Source organism: Phlebotomus papatasi, chromosome 1 (assembly GCF_024763615.1).
Source record: "Phlebotomus papatasi isolate M1 chromosome 1, Ppap_2.1, whole genome shotgun sequence".
Classification (NCBI taxonomy): Eukaryota; Metazoa; Arthropoda; class Insecta; order Diptera; family Psychodidae; genus Phlebotomus; species Phlebotomus papatasi.
The window spans coordinates 100866357-100888484 of NC_077222.1; the positions used below are offsets into that span (position 1 = coordinate 100866357).

A 22128-nucleotide genomic window follows, 5' to 3' on the forward strand; every position below is an offset into this window, starting at 1 on the left:
AGAAATAAACGATCTTACTGATGTTTTTGACTGACCAAAATTAGATTTTTTACTGACCAAAATCGATTTATAATGACTCTGGCACGCCTTTTAGATTAGGTAAATTTTATAACGTCAAAATTCACATCCCTTTCTATCTTTAAAGTCTTGCATATGTCTCTCCTGCTCTATCGCACTCTTCTTCTTCTTTTAAACATCACTCCGACTCTAAATTACATTTAGTTCGGTTCAATTTTGAGTTCGAAAAAAATGGGATAGACTTAAGCAAATCTTTTGAGAAAGAAAGAAACACGAAGTTTGATTTCATGAAATTTTACCGATCTAAAAGGTGTGCCAGAGGCGTAACTCACTAAATCTGATTTTTTCCTGACAAAAATAAGTTTTTTTCTTCGCAAAATTTTATTTTTTTTTACTGACCAAAATCAAGAAAATTAACTCCTTTTATAGTGATCAGAAGCTTTTTTTTCGATCTGATTTACCAGAATCAGTTGTAGAATTTGAAAGAGCAACATTACTAGGGGAAGTGGGGCACCTTTGAAAGTGGGGCACCTTTGAAATTGGGATATTTCACCTATTTTTAAATGAAATTAAGCCCCATTGTGATATAATTTAGCTGCAATAATAAATTGAGAACCTAAATTATATCACGATAAGGCTCAATTTTATTTAAAAATAGGTGGAAAATCCCAATTTCAAAGGTGCCCCGGGTGCCCCACTTTCCCCTAAGTTGATTATTTCTTTCAGAATTCCAGTAAAATATTGGGAAGATTGCGATTGACAAAAAATAATACACTCCTCCCAAAGTTGGAAAATTCTTTAAAAGAAGCAATACTCATGATTAAGATTTTGGCTTGGATTCTGGGAATGATTTGCCCCTTGAGGCTCTCATAGGGAGAAGTGGGGTACCTTTGAAAGTCGAGCACCTCTGAAATTGGGATTTTTCTCATATGTTTAAGTAGAAATGAGCAATATCATAATGTAATTTAGCTTCTCAATCTGTTTGTGCATCTAAATTATATCACGATAAGGTTCAATTTTATTTAAAAATTGGTGAAAAATCCCAATTTCAAAGGTGCCCCACTTGCCTCTATAGAAAAATGTCTCCTCTCAATATTAAGATATGAAAATTTGTATATTGGGAAATTTAAATTCTAAAAAAACCTTTTCTTTATATTTTAAAAATGAAAAAATAAATATTAAAAGCTATTTAACAAAGAAACCGTTAAATTTTTTTTAAATAAAAATTATAGCACCATAAATGGGTTTGTGTCTGGATTTAGTACCATAATTTCCGATATTTCAGTGTGCCTGAAATACGATATTCGATTAATCGAAACATTTTCGAAATCGCACGTGTTTTTGTTTACATTTTCCTCGCTTATTTTTGTAAAATCTTTCTGAATTCTGTGAAAATGCTGAGGAGCCAAGGAAATCCTGGATTTTGCCCTGTGTGTGGTTCTATCCTTCCCCTGCTGAAGGAATCTGGTAATATATCGTGCTACACATGCAAAAATAAATTGAACCCAGAGTGTAAGTCGAGAATTTTGGTGTTTTCCTTAAGTTTTTATTTAAAATAGTTTTTTCTTGCTGCAGCACTGGGGAAAATGGAAAGTGAATACACAATTCATTTCAATACCTACAAGCCTAGAGCTGTGAAACAGGAGAGAGAAGAGGATGAAGGCCCTATAATTGAGAGGAAATGCCCCAAGTGCAGCAATGACAAAATGAGTTATGCCACCTTGCAGCTGAGATCTGCAGACGAAGGGCAGACTGTCTTCTACACCTGTACCAAGTGCAAGTATGAAAATTCAGGGAAATTGTGGAGAAATGGGCAAAATAGTGAAATTCATGGAAATGCGATATTTTTTCAGATTCAAGGAGTCCGAAAATTCGTGAATATGGCAACACTTTCGAAAATCGACAAAGACGTCAACTCACCGGCGGCCATTTTTCGTCATTGTCTTGTGCGTCTTTTCTTGGTGGCTGCATCGAGGTTCTCTTGAAAAGGCTTTTAACTGTGAATTATTTGTGAAATAAATAGGTGAAAACTGCGTAGGAGAGTTTTAAGTGAATCCCTGAGTTGTTGAATGTCCGGAAAGAAAAATATGGATCACGGAGATAGTCAAAACGGTTCCCACTGGGTTGAGGATCACGAGGAAGTGAGTGTTTGTCCAATTTTCGCATATTTCTTGCAATTTTCAGTCATTTTCACTCATCGGGAGTGAAAATACCATCTGACAAATGCATTTTGCCAGTTTCCACACACGAAAATGCACGGAAAATGTGATTTTTTATTGTTAAAAGAAAAATCAATTGTCCGCCATCTTGAATGGCGGCGTGGTTTTTTCTGACCCAACGCCATGTGGAAAATTTGTATGACTCGACATTTGCCTAAAATAGGCATACTGTGGTGGCTTTCAGGGGGACGCGCACGAGCTGGAACATCTGAGGAAGTTATTTATCGGGGGCCTGGACTACCGCACCACCGATGAGTCTCTGAAGGCGCACTTTGAGAAATGGGGCAAGGTTGTGGATGTGGTAGTGATGAAGGATCCCAAGACCAAGCGTTCGCGTGGCTTTGGGTTCATCACTTATTCCAGGTCCTACATGGTGGACGATGCCCAGAATGCTCGTCCACACAAAGTGGATGGGCGCGTGGTGGAGCCCAAGAGGGCTGTGCCACGCCAGGATATCGTCCGTCCGGATGCTGGGGCCACGGTGAAGAAACTCTTCGTGGGTGGACTGAAGGATGAACACGATGAGGAGAATCTCAGGGAATACTTCCAGAAATTCGGCACGGTCATGTCCATCAATGTGCTGACGGACAAGGAGACGGGCAAGAAGCGCGGCTTCGCCTTTGTAGAGTTCGATGACTACGATCCAGTGGACAAAGTTGTCTGTAAGTACCATTTGTTTTTCATCAAAATTTTCCCAACAAAAAAATTTGAAGTGAATCGCAGTGGCCTGAGAACGCGATAAATGTTTTTTTTATCTTCTTGAAGTAATTTTTTCTTTAAAAAAGTCCTGAACTTTCTGTTTAAAAGAAAATTTTAAAATCAGAAAAATTGTGAAAATTAAAATCTCCTGGACAGGAGAAAATAATAATAAAAACATAGTAAATTTTAAGAACCTGAAGAAAGCCCAAATTTCTCCAAGAATCTTCCAAAATGAGATTTCTAAAGGTAAAACGTCGATAAATCTCTAAAGATTTCTTTACATTCCAGCTAATTAACCCAGAATTCCCTTTGAAACAATAAAATCTCCCTTGACTAGCCCCAAATCCAGAATAAGGAAGGGTAAAAAAGAGCCAGCAACCGCCAATTCCTTATTAAATTGAAGGACTTTGATTTAAAAAATAATGGCGCTGGCTCACCTTTTCAATTGAGTGAAATTCAAAAGATTGAAATTCTACCTCTTACTCTTTCAAATTGAAATCAGATATAGCTGTCTCTTTCCGTCAAATGAAATTTTAAATTGAAATTGAAATTTTCATTTGACAAAAAGGGACAAACGTATCGTATTTCAGTTTGAAAGAGTAAGAGGTAAATTTTCAATCGATTGAATTTCACTAAATTGAAAATGTGTGCCAGCGCCATAATAATTGGTATTTCGATTAATTATCAATTCAATTATTGAGAGACACTTCACAGTTCCAGCTCCTGTAGAATCCTTTTTCCGTAGTTCTACATGGCGTTCGAACTGTAAGAGTAAAATGAGCTTAGATGAATTCTCGTTGCTCTGCTTTTACATGCAGAAGCGATGGCATAATCCAAAGCTACATGTACCCAATTTTCTTTTAAAAAAATGTTAGACAAACAGAGAAAATTCTTTTTGCCTACCACCGGTAGAATACCAAAAAAGCACAATTAGATTCTCTGTGAGAAATGCAACAAAAAGTGTCTCGGATGGTGTGTTGTATACGCTAACATAAGATGTTGTACATGCTTTGAAGGTTGATGTCCATAATAAGTTAGGGTAAAATCGCATTGAATATAAAATGCTCGCCGTAGCCTCATCGTATTTTCTTAATTTACGCATTTTCATTGCAATTCTTACGCAAATTCTCGATTACCGTATTACCTTATCTCATACTAGGTGGCACTAGGTGAAAATAATATGTAAGAAAATTGAAGAAATAAAACGGAAATGCGATAAACGGTGAGCAAAAAAAAACTGTAAGAGAAATTAATCGTATAGTATTTTTTGCTCACCGTTTATCGCATTTTCGTTTTATGTCTTAAATTTTCTTATATTATTTTCATCTAGTGCCACCGAGTATGAGATAAGGTAATACTGTAATCGAGAATTTGCGTAAGAATTGCAATGAAAATGCGTAAATTAACGAAATACGGTAAGCATTTTACTTTCTGTCAATGTAAATCTGCCCCTAATTGTTTTTATACTTTTTTTATTCTAGTCTCGTTACTAATTATGTAATTTTTTTATATAAAAGCTATGTCAAATATCTATTTTCATTTTGCAAAATATTAGTAATTTTTTTAGTTAAATTAGAAACAATAAAGCAGCCTAAATTAAAAATTACTTATCGCCACTTTTAGGAAAAAAATAAAGTTGATTATAACTTTTGACTCCTTATTTTAATATAACGCAAAATTGACACAAAGTTACTTAGATGTATTGGCTCTAGTTTCGCCAAGCAATTAGTCCTTTAATTTAACGCTGGATTACATAAAAAACTCATTTTTTAATAATAATGCAAGAATAACCACTTTTTCGCTGCTTTTTACCACTTTTCGCCAGTTTTGTAACCACTTCTCGCCACCCACTTGGAAAGGTCCAAACTCGATTTTTTTAAGCAAAGTTATGAAAAGAATACATTCACCATTTATTTTCCCTCACGATCATTTTATTATTAGTCACTTTAAATTATTTTCTTCACTTTTATTTGAGAAATCAAATTATTAGACCATTGCAGAAAGGAAACATTGCAGATTTTACAACTGAGCATCTATTAAGTTTCTATGAGCATCTATTAAGTCTGTCATTTTTTTTATATGCGTGTAAAATGTTAAAATTCTTGCAAAAGTCGATGAATAAAAAAAAGTAAGATGTCCAAGAAAAAAGTTTCTTCCACAAATCATACCCTTTGAGTTCCTCTAACAAATAGTCCTTGTGCGAGAATTGTGGGTTACTCCTGGTCCCAGCAATAGATGGCCAAAAAAGACGTTGCAAAAAGTGTTTTCTTCGACATAAATGGTTCTGGATGACCATGGTTTATCCATAGCCAATTACATATACCAGATTCTGAAAGCTAATGAACCAAGCTTTCCAACAATAGTTCACTCATCTAATTATGTTCATCAGGAGCTGAGATATACCACTCCAAACTTTAGACCTCTTCTAATGACAGAATATATGTGCTCATCTAATACTTCGTAAAATTTGGCCATAGAAATTCATTTTCTACCGAATTCCAATCGTCCGGCAAATTGATGCTTCTCAACTCTTTCGTCTCCTTTGGGAATCTGGGAACCAATGGAAAATAGATGTTTTTTTGAATAGTTAAAATCGATAAAAATCCGATTCTTGTGGATATTTACAAACTAAGGATGTCAAAATCCAGGATATTTTTTGGAGGATCCTATTTAACTCCTGAGCATTGTCTTTGGATCTAAATAGTCCCGCAAAGACTCAGTTTTCTTTAATGTATCCTTTATGGCATGGCACTGCGATCGCTTTTTCTGCAGGCAAAAATTTGTTACCCCTTCTATTAAACGATATTTCCGAATGCATATTAAAGTGAGTTGCTTCGGAAAACGAAGTGGCAGTGGGCTGGCGTCCGCTCGCGCTGAACGAAAAGGTCGTTTCTATGTCGCTCCGTATGAAGATATCATATGGATATGTGCGTGCTCATTCACTCTTTAGCTTTAGAGAAAGAGAGAGAGCGCATTATCTTGCCCTGATTTTCTTCATTCCTCAAGCAGTGTCAGTGAGGAATGAATTGTTCTGTTTTCTGGCTTTTTGGACGATATGGCCCGGGTTGTTCTACTGCCTGCCTATCTTTGAACTCTACGGTACACTTGCAATGTATCGATTCTGTGCCTTATTTTATTCAAAAAAAATTCTAAATTTCGACAGTTACCGTCCTGGAGTTTAAACGGTAAAAGATATCACGTTCCGGTCTTCGGTAACTTCAATTAAAAAAAAACGATATCTCCAGAAGCTTTTTATTCTTTTCCTCAAACTCCCCCCTCCATCCCCTCCAAAACCATGTTTTTTTTGTTTTTTTTCGAAAACTGCTTCTACGATGTCTTTTATTTCTGGATATGTTTTGGAGGTGGTTCAGGCGAACATTTCGTCCAAGCATACCTATGACCCAAAAAATTGCCATCTTGAATTTTTGAAGGAAAGTTTTTACTACTTTAGTGGGTCTATTTTTCAACCGATTGCATCGGTTGCAATCGGTAATGAATCGGTTAAGTACCCATAAATGATCAATCTTTTTCAAGTATTCCTTTTTTCTGTCCGTAAACTTGTTATCCATCTAGAGACAAAACGGTAGACGGTAGAGACAAAACGGCTTAGGACACTGCTCCGTAGTCTGTTCTGACGGTTTACCTTACTCTGCTCCTGCTTCGTAGGGCACCTCTCCCGAACTACCAAAGCTCTCAGAATGATTTTGTTTCAAACTCTATCTTAATTTTAATTAGAAAACGCAAATTTGACTGAACAGGACGTTAACTGTGATTTCGATTGAGTTTTCTCAAATCGTACCATCAATTTATTTTGATCAAATTACTTTAAAGTTTAAGGGGTTTCAGTAAAAGGTCAAGGCCCCTTAATAAGTTTTACCACCTTCCACTTTAAATACTGAATACCCTGAGGATGTCCCGCAATTGAAGGTTTTCAATGAATGTGACATTTTCAGTGCAAAAGCAACACAGCATCCGGAACAAGTTGCTGGATGTGAAAAAGGCTCTGTCGAAGCAAGAAATGGACCGCAATCAGGGCGGTGGTGGTGGTGGTGGTGGCGGAAGCCGCGGTGGCCGCAATATGGGTGGCGGAGGCGCTGGAGGCCGAAGCAGTGGCCAGAATTGGAACAGGAATGTGTCCAATAATGACAATTGGTCAAATGGTGGCAGCTACGGCGGTGGTGGCTACAGCAACCAGGGCAGTGGCAATGGAGGCTGGAGCAACCAGATGAATCCCTGGGACAATGGACCGAGCCAGGGAGGCTGGAATCAGGGTGGCAGCTACAATTCCGGAAATGGAAATCAAGGTGGAAATTGGGGCAATGATAGCTTCGGCGGAGGCTACCAACAGGGCTACGGTGGGGGCCCCATGAGGGGTGGCAACAACTATCAAGGTGGCAATCGTATGGCACCTTACGGAAACAACATGGGCGGCAATGGAGGCAACTATGGTGAGTAGAGACAATTATTCACATTTTTCTTCATTTGTTTTGTTTTTTTTTCTCCTTCCAAAGGACAGTCTTTGCTCCTGCAATTGCTAAAGTGTATCAAGGGAATTGCAGGAAAACTCTGACTGTTAGAGCAATCTCTAGCCTGTGCTATCGCTAAGTTGTGTCGATTAATTTGATCAATATTGACCCAACTCGCTGCCTCGCTACAGATTATTATTATTTTTTTTTTTATTTTTCAATGCAATGTTTTTTATTGGCTTTATCGACATTTTGAGAGACTCTCCACAGTTTCAGCTCCTGTAGAATCTTCTTTTCATAGGTCTACATGGCGTTTCCTAACTGTAAAATCAAAATTAGCTTAGATGAATTCTCGTTGCTCTGCTTTTTCATGCAGAAGCGATGGCATAGTCCAAAGCAACAAATATCTTTATTTTTTTTAAGTTTTTAATAGAAGTTTTACAATAAAAAATAAATAAAAGTCCTGCAATTATTCTTCATGCGAATAATAAGAAAATATTAATTACGGAACACCAAAAATCTAAAAACAACTACAGGAAATTTTAGGAAATATTTAACCATCTTTTCTTATTAAATTCATTCATCACAAATAAAAATCAAGATTGTTTTAAAGAAAAATTAAAAAATACAAAAATAGGAAAATAGTTTACAGAAGTTCTGTAAATACAGAAAATCAAGAGAATTATTAAAATCTCCCATCTAATTTAGTGATATTTTGTAAATACAGTCCGTCTTAGATGTTTTCTTATATAATATTCATTGTCACTTGAATTGCCAGAAATCTCAAATATGTGACTTCTGACAGTGTCACGTGAGTTGAAATGGCATAGTCAGGGTTACAGAATCGCATTTTCGAAAAAGTTATCCTGAGATTCAAACACAATTGGTCATATGGCATTGCCAGTGTTACAGAACTCCCCTACTGAGATCGATTCTTTCCGTACATTAGTAGATCTTAAAAAAAATACGAAAATCTATTTGAAAATCCAAAAAAGAGACTTTCTTACTTCTTAATAACTCTGCAAGGTGGCTAAGGTACATTCTGTTCGAATTTCGAAGTGCTCAAGTGTTTAAATGTGACGGTCTTCAAATTGTTGTGAAGAAAAAAACAGAACAACGACGTTTACTGTTCTTGCCCCAGTATTTAATCACTCCATAAAATCATCGAGTAACTCTTTAGCCAGCTTTTTAGTGTAATATTTCATAAATTTTCCCCACCTTGTTCGAAAATTTAGTATGAAAATTCGAAATAGAATTTGAATTCTTCGAACATCAACGACTTTTTGTGCAACTAGGGTTCCATTTACCTTTTACCCAATACACTATTGGAGAATCAAAGCCAGAAGCATCATCTTTTACTGTTCGAACTCCACTGAGTGAGCAGTACAAAACAAGTGATAAGCCCAGATAACCCTATAAGCCTAGATAAGAGCCTTCGCGCGATCGCGAAATTCAGGGGAAAATCAGTGGCTGAGACTTCCACTGAGAGAGAAAATGACCTTCACTGCCAAATTCATGGAAAACCCTGATGTAACCTGCCGGGCATGTGGCAAGTTCCCAGAGACTCTTGGGCACATTCTCGGGATCGGCCTTGAGACAAAAAGCAGAAGAATCCGGTGTCACAATGGCATCCGTGACCTCATCGCGGATGAGGTGGCGCGAAAGATACCACGGGCAACGCTCTCCAAAGACTAGACCTTCACTCTCCCAAACGGTACCTATCTCCAACCCGACCTGGGTAGGAATTCTCTAACTCTGTGAACGCTTCACTATTGAAAGGTTCACTAGCTTCTCTTCACGACTGCTAGAAAAGTTATTCTGTAAATTTGCGTGAAGCGGAGAGGAGAAGCGTGTTGAAATTTTCATTAAATTTAAGTTTTTCATGAGTATTTAAATTAAATAACTGTGGAAAACACTAAACATGTTTTCAAAAACTTCTATGAGAGTGAGCGAGATGACTAGATCTAGATCTCACTCACTCTAATTGAAATGTCAAAAACATGTTTACAAAACAAAAGTTATTGTGAGCTGGTCATTAGAAACGATGTGGTGTTGTTTTTCAAGCTGAAGATGGAAAAAAATTTAACTGGTTTCACCGAGTGATAACATCATCTTCACCGAAAAATTGACAAGTGAAATACATAACCTCAAAGTGATTCCTTCACGTAAAGCTATCGAAAGTTACAGAATCTCTTTTGCGATCACTTTAGTGAAGTGTTCACCAATTTTGACAGGTGATCACTTCACCAGGTTACAGAATACCCCCCGAGGAGTGGTTATATGACGGACGGATGGACCACGAAGATCGATTTTTCAGCGCATATAATATTCCTGTGATCTATGAGTGTCAAAACGTATAAACCCAAAATTTGGACCCGATATGACGAGATCGGATTTCAACTGTTACCACAAAAGCTGAGATTGTGATGAATCTCAGCTAAAAGCTCTAGAAATCGCGTTTCTCAAACCAAGAGGTCATGATTTCAATCGGTGATGAACCGATTACAAACAGATGAGCAATTTTTATCCGAAATTCAAATCTGCACAGTAAAAAAGAGATGAAATTGGCTAGTTGAATTCTATTAGTTGAATTGAACTAGTTGAAATTTCGAATAACAAACACTGAAAAAATCAACTTTTAATTGAAAAGGAATCAATTAAATTGCAGAACTAGTAAAATTAAACCTTCGCTTCGGTAATAGCCCAAATGCAATAAATAGTAGTAATAATTACTATAATAGTAATAATTTGATGCAACAAAATGGCATAAACTTCATTTAACGTCTGATTGAATATTGCTACGATTATCGCGTGTAATGGGAGAGCATCGATAATTGTAGTAATTTTTCAATCGATTATCGCAGCAAAAAGTTCAACTTTCAACTAGTTTCGTTTAAACTCATTCTTCTTCTTTTTATATTTTATGTAATTTCAGTACAATTGTTGAAGAAAAATTCAACTTAGTTTGCTTTTCAACTGCGAAAATTCAACTTGTTTGCTTTTCAACTTTGCTTACTACGATAATCGTTGCAAATTTACTACAATTATCGATGCTCTCCCATTACACGCGATAATCGTAGTAATTATTTTTTACTGTGTGTGGTTTAGTTCGGTTCAAATCGGTTAAAAACCGATAAGTAATGTTAGTCCGAAAATCAATTTTATTACTCTTAAAACTATTTTGTGGAAACTGTTGAGTAATTTATGAATCGGTTCAAATCGGTCGAGAACCGGTAAACGGTAAATGATATGATGCGAAAGTACCTTTGGGGTATAACATCAGAGTGACGAGTTGGAGCATTCCGCAAAGAATAGGACGCTTTTTAATTAGATCCCTTTTTAATTTGAATGTTCCGTGCCTTCGCGATCAACCTAGAATTGACCCTTCAATTGAAGTCGTCGTCAACGACGAGACAGTTTTCGCTGACCGAAAATCAGCAATAAAAATAAAACCTATATACAAAACTTGTAAAACGTCTTTCTCTAATCTTCAAAAAACCAACAGAGTCTACTTTGGTGTATTTTTTGCTTCTATGAACAATAGGGACAAAAATAGCCCAAAAATTTAAGTAATTTTTCTAACAATACTAATGAATGATAATTTTCAAAAAACCAACAGAGTCTACTTTGGTGTATTTTTTGCTTCTATGAACAATAGGGACAAAAATAGCCCAAAAATTTAAGTAATTTTTCTAACAATACTAATGAATGATAATTTTCAATCTAATGAAAAATATTATGTTTGAGTATTGTAGTTTCTTTTCTCAAAACGGTTTTGCTTAAAAATAATTGGAAGTATAAAAAATATTTAAAATTAATGTTCATTATATAAGAATTTAAAAATTCGTCATTTTTGAACTCAAAAAATTTACTACATAGAAAATAGCTGGAGACTTGCAAAAAATATCCTAGATTCCTTCAACCTTCTACTTTACAATTATGTACAGACAAAAGAAAAAAAATAACTTTAGGTAGACAGGAACAATTATTTTCTTTATGGGACACCGGTGTTCCAATCGTCCTTCAAGGGTTAAATTACTAGCTCAATAATTTTTTCCAAAACCAGGCGTGTGATTTGGATGTCGTCAACAACACGTGGTTTGAACTAGGGACATATGCACTATAGATCTAGAACTGTATCCATCTAGCCACGAGATCCCCGAAAAATTGGAAATTACCCGAAATTCGATAGTACCGGAGCCTTTTTGTGAAAAGTTTACTTTACCTTTGATCCTTGTGAACTTTTTATATATCAAATAAATTCGTGATATTCATCATGCTTCAAATCTAAATCAATGATTCTTATTTTACAAAGTTTTTTTATTATATATTCTATATTTTTTGTAGTCTCTTTTGAAATTGCTAGCAATTCTTTTTTTTTTATTTTAAATTTCTTATTTTCAAAAAAAAAATGTATAAAAATGATTAGATTGTTTTTTATTCTTTTCTGTAGTAGTTCGTGTGAAGCATTTGTTGCGTTAACAAAAATTTCCTTCTGTTTCGATCATTTTGCAGCGGAACAACAATCCATTTAGAAAAGAAAGTTAAGAAGGATCAAACAGAAGCAGGATGAAATCAAGATGCAGTTTTACAATGTGTAAAAGAGAAGGATAGGCGCCATTTAAGATTTAAAACATAAAAATAACAAACTACTTGTACCATTTCCATTAAAAATTGACAAAAAGAAAACATCCCACACAGAAAATTTGTATTATTCCAATTTTCATTGATTCGCGAGAAGAAAATAATTGCAGAGCTTTTTTTTTCAAAGTTTTTTCTTTGAGTTTTTTGAGTTTTTTCTCAAATTTATCAAAAATCTTTTAAGGCAAATCTGTAAATTACCCATTCTCTCCTTTGACGTTTAAAGGAATGAACGGGTACAATTCCAACAACCAGGGCGGAGGCTACGGTTCCTCCAACATGATGGGCAGCAGCATGGGAAGTGGTGGAAATCGCCGATATTGAAATTTAGTCCATTTGGAGGTAAGTCATTGAAAACAAGAATTAACACTGACAATCTGTTTTATTTTTTTTTGTGTCTAAAAAAAAACAAAATGAAACAAAAGTATTTTCTAAATTTATTCCAAAGAAGTAGAATAATATTTCCCCCTTTAATTATTTAAACTAAATATTTACACAAAATATACTCCCAATTTCCTTTTTTTATTTTTTATTTTTTGGTTTTATTTCTTTTATTATTTATTTATTTTATTTTTTTTCTCTTAACAAAAATATCTACCTACCGTTTTTTCTTATAAAATGAGTGTTAGTTGCAATCTTTTTTTTTTGTATCTCTAGACTAATAAATTTTCCTTCATTGATAGGTTCAATAGGCTGACGAATAAGAAAAGAAAAAAGAAATGAAAGATAAACAGAATAGCTAAAAACTCTAGTATCAAGCAGAAGCATCTCAGAAAAGAAAATAGTGACAGACAGAGAGAGAGAGAGAAGTCAGATGATAGGCAGACAGAGCGAGATTTGACAAGAAGACAGACAAGAGAGAAGTGAATGGGGATTTTCGTATAAAAAAAAATAGAAGAAGTATGATCAATTTAGTTTAATCGTATTTATTAGAAAATAAGTAGTTTTAAAACAAAAATAGATGTTATCCCTTCAGTATATTAACTTTTTATTGATGAACACACAACACACTTAAAAATATATATATCACAAATATTTCTTTTATTCAAGGAAAGAATGAAAAAAAAAACACCAAAACTGATTTTAGAAAAAGAAAACTATTTTAAAACACAATAAAAAATAGTGAAAATATTCGGTAAATCAAAAATAGAAAACTTGAGTTAGAATACGACACAGAATTTTTCATTTTGTAATCCCACAGGTACAAGATACAATAAAATTTTGAAAAATATATATATTCAGTAATGATACAAGAAAAGAAAAAACAATAAAATATAAGAAATATCCCTTAGAATATAAAATATTGAAAAGAAAAAAGAAATAGATATCTTTATATTTCAGAAACAAAGCTATGAATCATTTTTATATTTTTTTGAATAGAGTGACTCATTTTCTTAGTCCCTAGAAGCACTTTTCCAGACACTTTAGGTCCGAATGTAGAATTGCATATTGAACGACGATACAAATAAAGAGGATAAGTCGGATATACAAATCAATTTTTTTGGGAGTAACATTTAGGTCAGAGGTGTGCAAGAACCGTTTGAAACCGATTAAACGTCAAATTAATCTGGTCAAAACGCTACCAGAACAAACTTATTTTGACGTTTATTCGGTTTCAAACGATTCTTGCACATCCCTGATTTAGGTTCTCTGTTCCTGGTCCTGCTAGGTTTTGTTTCTAACGGTCTTGGGTTGGTCGTTAGCTGATCAAATAGACTAGAGCAGGATACTGGTATTTTTTCAGTTATCACTGGTTTTCAATAAGGACGTTCAGAGCAAAAGAGGCCTATCCTATATGCATTTTCCTATTAAACTCTTAGGGCGAAACAAGTCCATTCTGGGTATGAATTCTGAGATGCGTGAGTTACTCACGTGAAAAATTCACGACTCTGAGATCACCTTTAATTAGCGTTTTGTAAAGTTTTCGTAAGAACTATACTGTAAAGTGGAAATTCTTAGGTGCATTAAGTGTTTCACATGATGACACTTAACATGAAAACTTAACGAAACTCTTAAAAAAGACGATCCAAAAGTCGTGAGTTTCTCACGTGAAAAACTCACGTATCTCAGAATTCATACCTTGGATTCTTTGTGAAAACACTGAAAGTGTTCCACCAAACCCAAAAATCCCTAAACCCAACGAAACCCAAAAATCACTGACACACTCGACCAATGAGGAAGACACGCAGCGTGTCGAAAGCTCTGGTAGAAGAGTTGAGTTTTTGATCCTGGGTTGAAAATTCCATCAGTTGTGTTGCCGCATCCGGACGGAGATTATCTCCGAATAATCCCACTGTCAACTATAACCTTGATTACATTCAGGAGCCCTAGTGGATCAGTTGGTAGAGTAGTGTCTCTATGACTGAGGTTCCGGGATCGAATCTGGGCAGTTACTGAAAATGTTCTAAGTTCTAAGAGGTTAATACAGAAATGAGGTCCGGTTTCGACATGAAGAGTTCTCTTCATATCGGACCCGAATCCAATTTCTGTAACAGCTGAGAAAGAGAAGGAGAGGTTCCTGAGGTCTTAACCACCCGTTGTAATCCATTTGTCATTTGACATCGCGACGGGTAGTTTCCTACGATTGCAGATACAAAGAATGAACCGTTCAAGCAAGAGAAGCTGGTACAGAAACAATGTCCGGTTCCGACATGAAGAGTTCTCTTCATATCGAACCCGAATTCATTTTCTGTAACAGCTGAGGGACAAAGAGGAGTGGGTCCTGAGACCTTGACCGTCCGTCGTAGTCCATTTGTCATTCGATATGACGACGCGTAGTTTGCTACGATTTCAGATACAAAGAAAATGCAGTTAGAATACTTTCATTTTAAACAGATGAACATGAAGAGTCCTCTTCTTGACGAACCCAGTTTCTGTAACAAATGAGAAAGACGGAGAGAGTCCTGAAACCTTGACCGCCCGTCGTAGTCCATTTGTCATTCGACGTCACGACACGTAGTTTGCTACGATTACAGATAAAGAAAATGCACACTTTCATTTTGAAAAGACGAACATGAAGAGTCCTCTTCTTGACGAACCCGAACACAGTTTCTGTAACAACTGAGAAAGAGGGAGAGGGTCCTGAAATCTTCAACGCCCGTCGTAGTCCATTTGTCATTCGACATCACGACGCGTAGTTTGCTACGATTGCAGTTACAAAGAAAATGCAGTTAGAACACTTTCATTTTGAAGAGACGGACATGAAGAGTACTCTTCTTGACGAACCCGAACCCAGTTTCTGTAACAACTGAGAAAGAGGGAGAGGGTCCTGAAATCTTCAACGCCCGTCGTAGTCCATTTGTCATTCGACATCACGACGCGTAGTTTGCTACGATTGCAGATACAAAGAAAATGCAGTTAGAACACTTTCATTTTGAGGAGACCAAACGAATGCCAATCAATGCGTTAACGAAGGATGAACTGTTCAAGTTCAAGCAAGAGAGACTGTTACAGGAAGAGGTTCTGTTTCGACATGAAGAGTCCTTTTCATGTCAAACCCGAACCTAATTTCTGTAACAGCTAAGAGGGAAAGAGTCCCGGTTTTTGACCGCCCGTCGTAGTCCATGAATTCGTCATTTGACATCATGATGACATGTCGTTTGCTACAATTTCAGCTACAAAGAAAATGCACTTAGAACACTTTCATTTTGAGGAGACAAAAGGAATGCCAATGCGTTAACGAAGAATGAACCGTTCAAGCAAGAGAGGCTGTTACAGAAACGAGGTACGGTTAAAACCGGAACCTCATTTCTGTAACAGCCGAGATAGTCTTCTGACTTAGAGATCTTGATCGCCTGTCATATTCCATGAATTCGTTATACATTACGATGAAACTACGAAGGGCGTTCGTAGATATCGCGTGCGCTATGCGTTTAGAGTTAACTTGAAAGATTTTCGAGAGCCTCCATTTTCGTCGGCGGAAAGGTTCCGTGTGTATCGACAACAATGGACAAGACATCATCTAAGGCTACTCTGATCCTTTGAGAAAGTGTAGGCACCAAGTGTCCGTATTTATTGATCTTGTTCTGCCGCCCGACGTAAAGGCCTGTCCTGTCAAAGCGTTCTAGATTATTACGGCCGTGGGATCCTTAAGCAGTCTTCAGACTAGAGGTTCAGGCCCGTTCTTGAAGGTCTCGAAGTCTAATAGATAATTTGCCTTTACTAAACCATTCCTGAGTTAAAAAATTTTTCAAAACATCTTCACTGACAAGAAATAAGAACAGTTAATCCTTAGGTCCGAAGCCCGTAGTACGGGCGATTTCTGAGGTAATGAAATCACAGATCCTATTGTGGCGATCAATGGTTCTCCTTTTAATGTTTAACACACATGTTTAATGGTGCGAACCTGTTACTACAACATTGGCCTACTTCTACGACAATTTACATTTGTCTGTGGACGGAATATCCTGAGGGCGTCTCGGTTTCCCACTGTGTTTGTTCGTATCCTGAATGCTGCAAAAGGAAGCCGCTTGGCTTCAGCGTTTGAGATCGAAAAAGGCAGCTGTTGCTAAGGCTGTCCTTAAAGAGTGCTGTCGCGGATGCCTAAACTTTACTTCCTCCTTTCTTACTTTCCGCCTATTTCATCAGAATTTTTTCTCAGTTTTGTTTGAAGGCCTCCACTTTCGGGATATTTATTACAATGTAATCATATTGCAAAGTCGGATCTTCCGTAGTGAAACAATGTGCAAGTCCAAGAAGTAGACTGGAAAAAATGATTTTTTTCCTGACATTCATCTGCTTGCACCGGGCAAGACTCGAACTCACGACTGTGAGAAATCGAATCTCCTTTCTTCTACGAAATAGGTCAGTTGATGCGTTCGGAGTTCGCGATTTTTCGGAACCTTGTTTTAAGGTCAAGGCTTCCCTCAACAGCCAAACCACACATAACCGGCTTTTCTGCCTGAAGAAAACGAATGCCATATTTCAAGGTGACCGGCACTACAATGAATATACATTTCGTCGGTTGCGTCTACCTCTGTCGTATCTGCATTTCTTTTGCGTCAGCATTTTACGCAAGAGGGGACGTCTGTATTGTAGCTTGCAGCAAATGCAGATACAACAGAGGTAGACGCAACCGACGATTTACTGAAATTGATCCATCTAAAACTGGTCTGCAGTGACAGAACCGGCACTGTGTAATACTCTGGCACACAAAAGCCGAGATATAAAGCTATAAGACCGATTATCTTTCCGGGCAAGACTCCATTTATGCTGTAGAGTTTTCATCTTAATGCTATAATTCTTGTGAGCAACACAAGTAAACTTTAAAGTAATTTGGCTTTGAAGTAAAAAATTGTATTGTAGAAAGAAATTCCATTAGACTGCTAAATTCGTCTGATGCTACGAGAAATCAAGCCTTTATCATTTATTTAAAAGCATCTGATGGATTTGATGACTCCAGCTCGCCTTTGAAGGTAGGAAAAGGTTTAATAGAAAACATTTCCATTTAAGGCTATACTTCAGGCGAGGTAAATTTAGTAGTAGTAAACATATCAGATCAATTAGTGAACCTAATAATGCAGTCAAAAAGGATAACTCCACCTTATAGCAACTTGGTAGAACTAGGTTCGTTCAGTGCTACAGAGTTGAACTTTCCAGTCTTTCAGCTTTTGTACATTCGACTTATTAACTTTATACTTGAATGTGATTCTACATTCGGCCACTACTTCTCATTCATTTATATTGTCCACAGCGTCGTGTTACTTTGTAAGAGCAATTTTATTTACTACTTAGAAGAATTTCTGATTTTTTATTTATTCGTGCAAATATTTTTTTTCATTGAAAAGTTTAAAAAATAAACCTGTAAATTTTTTGCAGATTCCAAGAATTTATTTATCTATGAAAGCAAATATAAAAGATTTAAAAATAAAATGTGTCAAAATAAAATCTTCAAAATTCGATTATTGTAAAATTGAACAATGAAGAACAAAAAAAAATATGAGATTTCTTTTGTGAATGAATTCAGTTTATGTGAATTGATAATGTTTGTAGATTCCTTGAAGAGAGAGAGAGAGGGAGAATAAGAGGAAGTACTAAGAAAAAAACAATAAAATATTCGTAGATTATGAATAAAATAATATAGATTTTTATTTACAAGGATTTTTAGGGTTCAAAACGGCAGCTCTAGAGTGTGGTTATTAAAAAGTGAGACAGAGAGAGAGTAAATGCATTTAAAAGGCGATTTTCAGGCAGGAAAAACTCGGAAAGTAAAAAAAGAAAGAAAAGAAGATTGAGTTTATAGGGCGAGAGGAAAAGTTTAAATGCTATTTATGCGTCCGATAGGTGATAAAAGAAAAAAAGAGATTTAGGTACAGTATATTCAAAATTACTTTTACAATATTCTTTTTTTATTTCTATATTTAAAAAAAAATAGAAAAGAACAGGATGATATTATAATTTGACGAGCAAAAAAAAAGGATGACCGAAAATGATCCAAAAATTATAATTCATTCAGTAAACAAAAACACCGATATTTATTTTGACAAAAAGAAAATTTGTAGAGGGAAAATGGCAGAGAGAAAATAGCTAATATCCATTTCTGTTCTCTCTTTCATCCAAGGACTGAGGAGAGGGAGTTAGAGACTGAGGAAAGAATCAGGACGATTGGAAGACTTCGTCTGAATGAGGCTGTGAGTATACCAAATATTTCTCTGCGAAATGAGAGAAATCAGGAGAAATGGGGGTAAGTTGTAAGTATGATTATTTTGCAAGTAATTTTCCAGGGATTTTTATTTATTTCTTCTTCTTTGCTTGAGCCGGTCTCAAGTGATACATTCTTGTATCAAGAATGAATAATACAATAAAGACTTATTTCACGTTGAAGAAAATGTTCTTTTTATTGTTCATCCTCTCGATGAGAGGCAATTTTCTTCACAAAACCAGGAAAATGCCGGAAAATGGAATGGCTCAATGCACATTTTAATAATAACCTCCATGCTTCTTGATTAATTCTTCGCTCCCAGCAGAAACTCAAAGTGCCCCCCTCGCCAAGCAAAAGTGGTAATAGTTGCGTGACCTCATTTATTTGCTGGAAATTATCATGTTTGGTCAGATATCTCAATGGAAGGATAACAATTTTAGGGAGGGTGGAATTTTCCTATTAATCTATTTACACAAAGTGTCCATCGTAAATCAGTAAAATCGTTAACTCGTGGTTAAAAAAAAAAACTAAAATAAGGTGTTCTAATGGTTCCTCAACACGGATTCAAGTGCTGTCCTCTGAGACGGTCCACGGAGGCTTCTGCTGGGCTGGGGTATGGGCTGATCTGGTGCGAAATTGTTGGTGGCTGGAAGGTCAGTGTTGGCGGATGAGGCAACATTGAATGGGAGAAATTGGTGGGATTGAAGGGGGCGATTACCCTGTTGGCCACGAAATTCCTGCAATTTGCAAAAAAAAAATGCGGGTTATTGTGGTTATCCGGATCTTCCAGTGAGACAACAAGGTAAGAAATTAATAATTGAATTTCCTACACTGAGAGAAATCCGAAAAAGTTAAAATAACATTCCGGAAATGTTAATTTTACCCTGCATTATTGATCCGAAATCGGTGTAAACCAGAGGTGTGTAAGAACCGTTGAAATCGAATAAACGTCAAAATAAGTTTGTCCAAGTAGCGTTTTGACCACTGACGTACAAGTTTCTTTTGACGTATTTTCGGTTTCAAACGGTTCTTGCACACCTCTGGTGTAAACATTACCCTTTTTAGGTGTATTAGGGGTAAAATGTACCCTTTATCGTGTTAATTTTACCCTTAATAAGGTCTAAAATTAACATTAAAAAATGTTGATATATTTTTACACCTAAAAAGTGTTAAATTTATGAGGAAAAAATGTTAATCGGACCCCCTTTTTTTTCTCAGTGTAAGTTTTCAGGCTTCGCACACTTTATATTTTTCCCATGTTCCTTTGAGTCACTTCCTGAAAAAATAGGTCAGATTCATTAAAGGAATATGGGAACAAATATAGTGTCCGAAGCCAGAATATGTGCGAAGCCTGAAAACCTTCCCCATAAAATATCTGTTTATTATTTTTATAAAAACACCCCCGGAGGCCAAAATCATCCGCATCTGCGGTATTAACAAAAATTTAACCAAGGACAATTACTATTATCTCGTACAACACACCATATTCTTTATCCAAGACACTTTCCCCTTTTCTAAAACGGAAAAACTTAAACTTTTCCATGTTTAACCCTTTAAGGACGATTGGAACACCGGTATCCCATAAAGAAAATAATTTTTCCTGACTACCTAAAGTTATTTTTTTTCTTGTGTTTGATTTGAACGTATTTGCAAAGTAGAAGGTTGAAGGAATCTAGGATATTTTTTGCAAGTCTCCAGCTATTTGCTATATTATATAGTAAATTTTTAAGCTTAAGGGCTCATTCACATGATGAAAAAGTGCATAAGAAAAAATACATAAACCAAAATGGAGCAATCTGATTGGCTGAGACTTATGCACTTTTGCATAGAACTTTTTCATAAGCATGATTTTATTTCTCAATTTAATTTCCAACTGTTCCCAATTTCAAATCAAATGCGCGCGCGACAAAAATCAGCTGTCAAATGAAGTGTGCAGTGAATGAAACAATTTCTGCCTGAAAATCCACAAAAGTGCGAAAATTATAGAATATGGGCCAGAGGAAGTATTCTCAGTGCGCCCCCGGTGCCCCCGTGTGTGATATTTTGGTGAAAATTGCGTGTATAGTGCAGAAAGACTCGTGTTTTGAGAGTGTCAAGGTTTGACCATCAGTGGTTCTGGATGATGTTAAAGCATTCCGGAGGCATCAGGAGCAGTAATAAAATACATAGGAGAACCACTCCAGTAACAGAAATATGCTACATGTCCTCAACAAGTCAACAATGAAGCATCCACAGTAGATCTTCAAGGGAACTTATTACTTCAAGCCGCATCCGGAAGAGAGTACCTGCGCCGCTGGCTGAACCTTAGGAGGACCACTTCCCAATTGTGGCAACAGGTAAGAAATGACGATCAATGTTTAGATAATCACGAATGTTGGAAATAACAGTTCAAGAGTAGTGTGGTAAAATCAACATTTTGAGCTTTCAAAAGTTAAGGGGCTACTCAATCAGAAAAAATAGTGCCGTTTTTCTGTAAAAAATCAATTACATTAGAAAAATCGGAAAAAATCAGTTCTGAATTTAGAAGAATTACCTGAATGAATTTTGTGGTGGTGGGGGGGGGGGGTTATAACTAATAAAAATATCATATACATAAAAGATGAACGTGTTAAGTAGAAATATTATAAATCAATGAGTTCTCTCAAACGATTTCTATTTATTAGACAATAATGAATTATTTGGTATTATTAGCATATTTTCGATGTATAATATTTCCTAATTCGAGATTTAATCAGATTCTTCTATGCTAAACAGTCTCTAAAAACAAACCTATTATAAGATTACTTTTTTCTTTCTTTTTTATTGCAGAATAGCGGACTCACCAGGAATGCGTGGAATACACAAAACAGATTTTTGGAGATCTTCTGACAAACAAACTTATTTTTCGGTGGATTACTCAAAGGAAATTCATCTGACATCAATACACTTCTTATTACCAGAAGAGTTCAATTTGTACTTGAACGATGGAATTTTAAACAAAAAAATAAAATAAATTTGTATTTTTCATGAAATTGTTATTATTATTACGTTATTTTTTTTGTGAATTTTCTTAATAAAAATAAATGTCACTGTGCAAAAAATACGATTTTTCTATTCTCTTCTCTATTTTACTACCCAGCGAACACAATATACTGAATACGCTGTCTTTTTACCTACCTGTGTTCACTAGTTAGTTAAGATAAAGCAGTTGAACTTTGAAATAATAATCGCTCCAGAATTCAACTTTAAGTTGAAAAGAAACCAATTAAATAGCGTAATTTGTAATATGCAATCCTTGGTGATGGCTCAAGTGCAATAAATAATCTAAATAATAGAAAGAAATTATTTTAAATTGTTATAAAGTCAACCAAAATTATGGTTTAGTACTAATAAAAGACAAATTCCTTCAACTTAGGGTAAGATGGGGTAATTCCAAATCATGTTTGATTCACTTCGAAATTTCCTA

The 22128-nt window shown here is 35.7% G+C and overlaps 2 protein-coding genes across 7 annotated transcripts; both read left to right on the top strand.

Moving 5' to 3' along the window:
* Positions 1 to 1322: 1322 nt before the first annotated feature.
* LOC129810088 (DNA-directed RNA polymerase I subunit RPA12) lies at positions 1323 to 2049 on the top strand. The gene is made up of 3 exons (XM_055860349.1): positions 1323 to 1530; positions 1594 to 1798; positions 1872 to 2049. The coding sequence occupies exons 1-3, from the start codon at positions 1413 to 1415 to the stop codon at positions 1894 to 1896; spliced, it is 348 nt and encodes a 115-aa protein (XP_055716324.1). The 5' UTR covers positions 1323 to 1412; the 3' UTR covers positions 1897 to 2049.
* On the top strand, positions 1912 to 18870 carry LOC129810086 (heterogeneous nuclear ribonucleoprotein 87F-like). Of its 6 annotated transcripts, none has more exons than XM_055860344.1 (5): positions 1912 to 2159; positions 2401 to 2899; positions 6890 to 7384; positions 12270 to 12385; positions 12727 to 13153. In XM_055860344.1, exons 1-4 carry the CDS (start codon positions 2088 to 2090, stop codon positions 12365 to 12367), a joined length of 1164 nt encoding a protein of 387 aa, XP_055716319.1. In that variant the 5' UTR covers positions 1912 to 2087; the 3' UTR covers positions 12368 to 12385; positions 12727 to 13153. The 6 variants fall into 6 exon arrangements, with proteins under 6 accessions (XP_055716319.1, XP_055716318.1, XP_055716322.1 ...); XM_055860343.1 differs by lacking the exon at positions 12727 to 13153 and adding an exon at positions 18603 to 18870 and having other exon boundaries at positions 1925 to 2159; XM_055860346.1 differs by lacking the exon at positions 12727 to 13153 and adding an exon at positions 18603 to 18870 and having other exon boundaries at positions 1942 to 2159; positions 2422 to 2899.
* The last annotated feature ends 3258 nt before the right edge of the window (positions 18871 to 22128 follow it).

What these genes read in the sequence shown, in the direction of transcription:
- LOC129810088 (XM_055860349.1), top strand. Translation starts at nt 1,413, where the DNA reads ATGCTGAGGAGCCAAGGAAATCCTGGATTTTGCCCTGTGTGTGGTTCT. An exon ending in AAATAAATTGAACCCAGAGT is followed by an intron (nt 1,531 to 1,593) that starts GTAAGTCGAGAA and finishes TTCTTGCTGCAG; the next exon opens with CACTGGGGAAAATGGAAAGT. An exon ending in TACACCTGTACCAAGTGCAA is followed by an intron (nt 1,799 to 1,871) that starts GTATGAAAATTC and finishes ATATTTTTTCAG; the next exon opens with ATTCAAGGAGTCCGAAAATT.
- LOC129810086 (XM_055860344.1), top strand. Translation starts at nt 2,088, where the DNA reads ATGTCCGGAAAGAAAAATATGGATCACGGAGATAGTCAAAACGGTTCC. An exon ending in GGGTTGAGGATCACGAGGAA is followed by an intron (nt 2,160 to 2,400) that starts GTGAGTGTTTGT and finishes TGCCTAAAATAG; the next exon opens with GCATACTGTGGTGGCTTTCA. An exon ending in TCCAGTGGACAAAGTTGTCT is followed by an intron (nt 2,900 to 6,889) that starts GTAAGTACCATT and finishes TGACATTTTCAG; the next exon opens with TGCAAAAGCAACACAGCATC.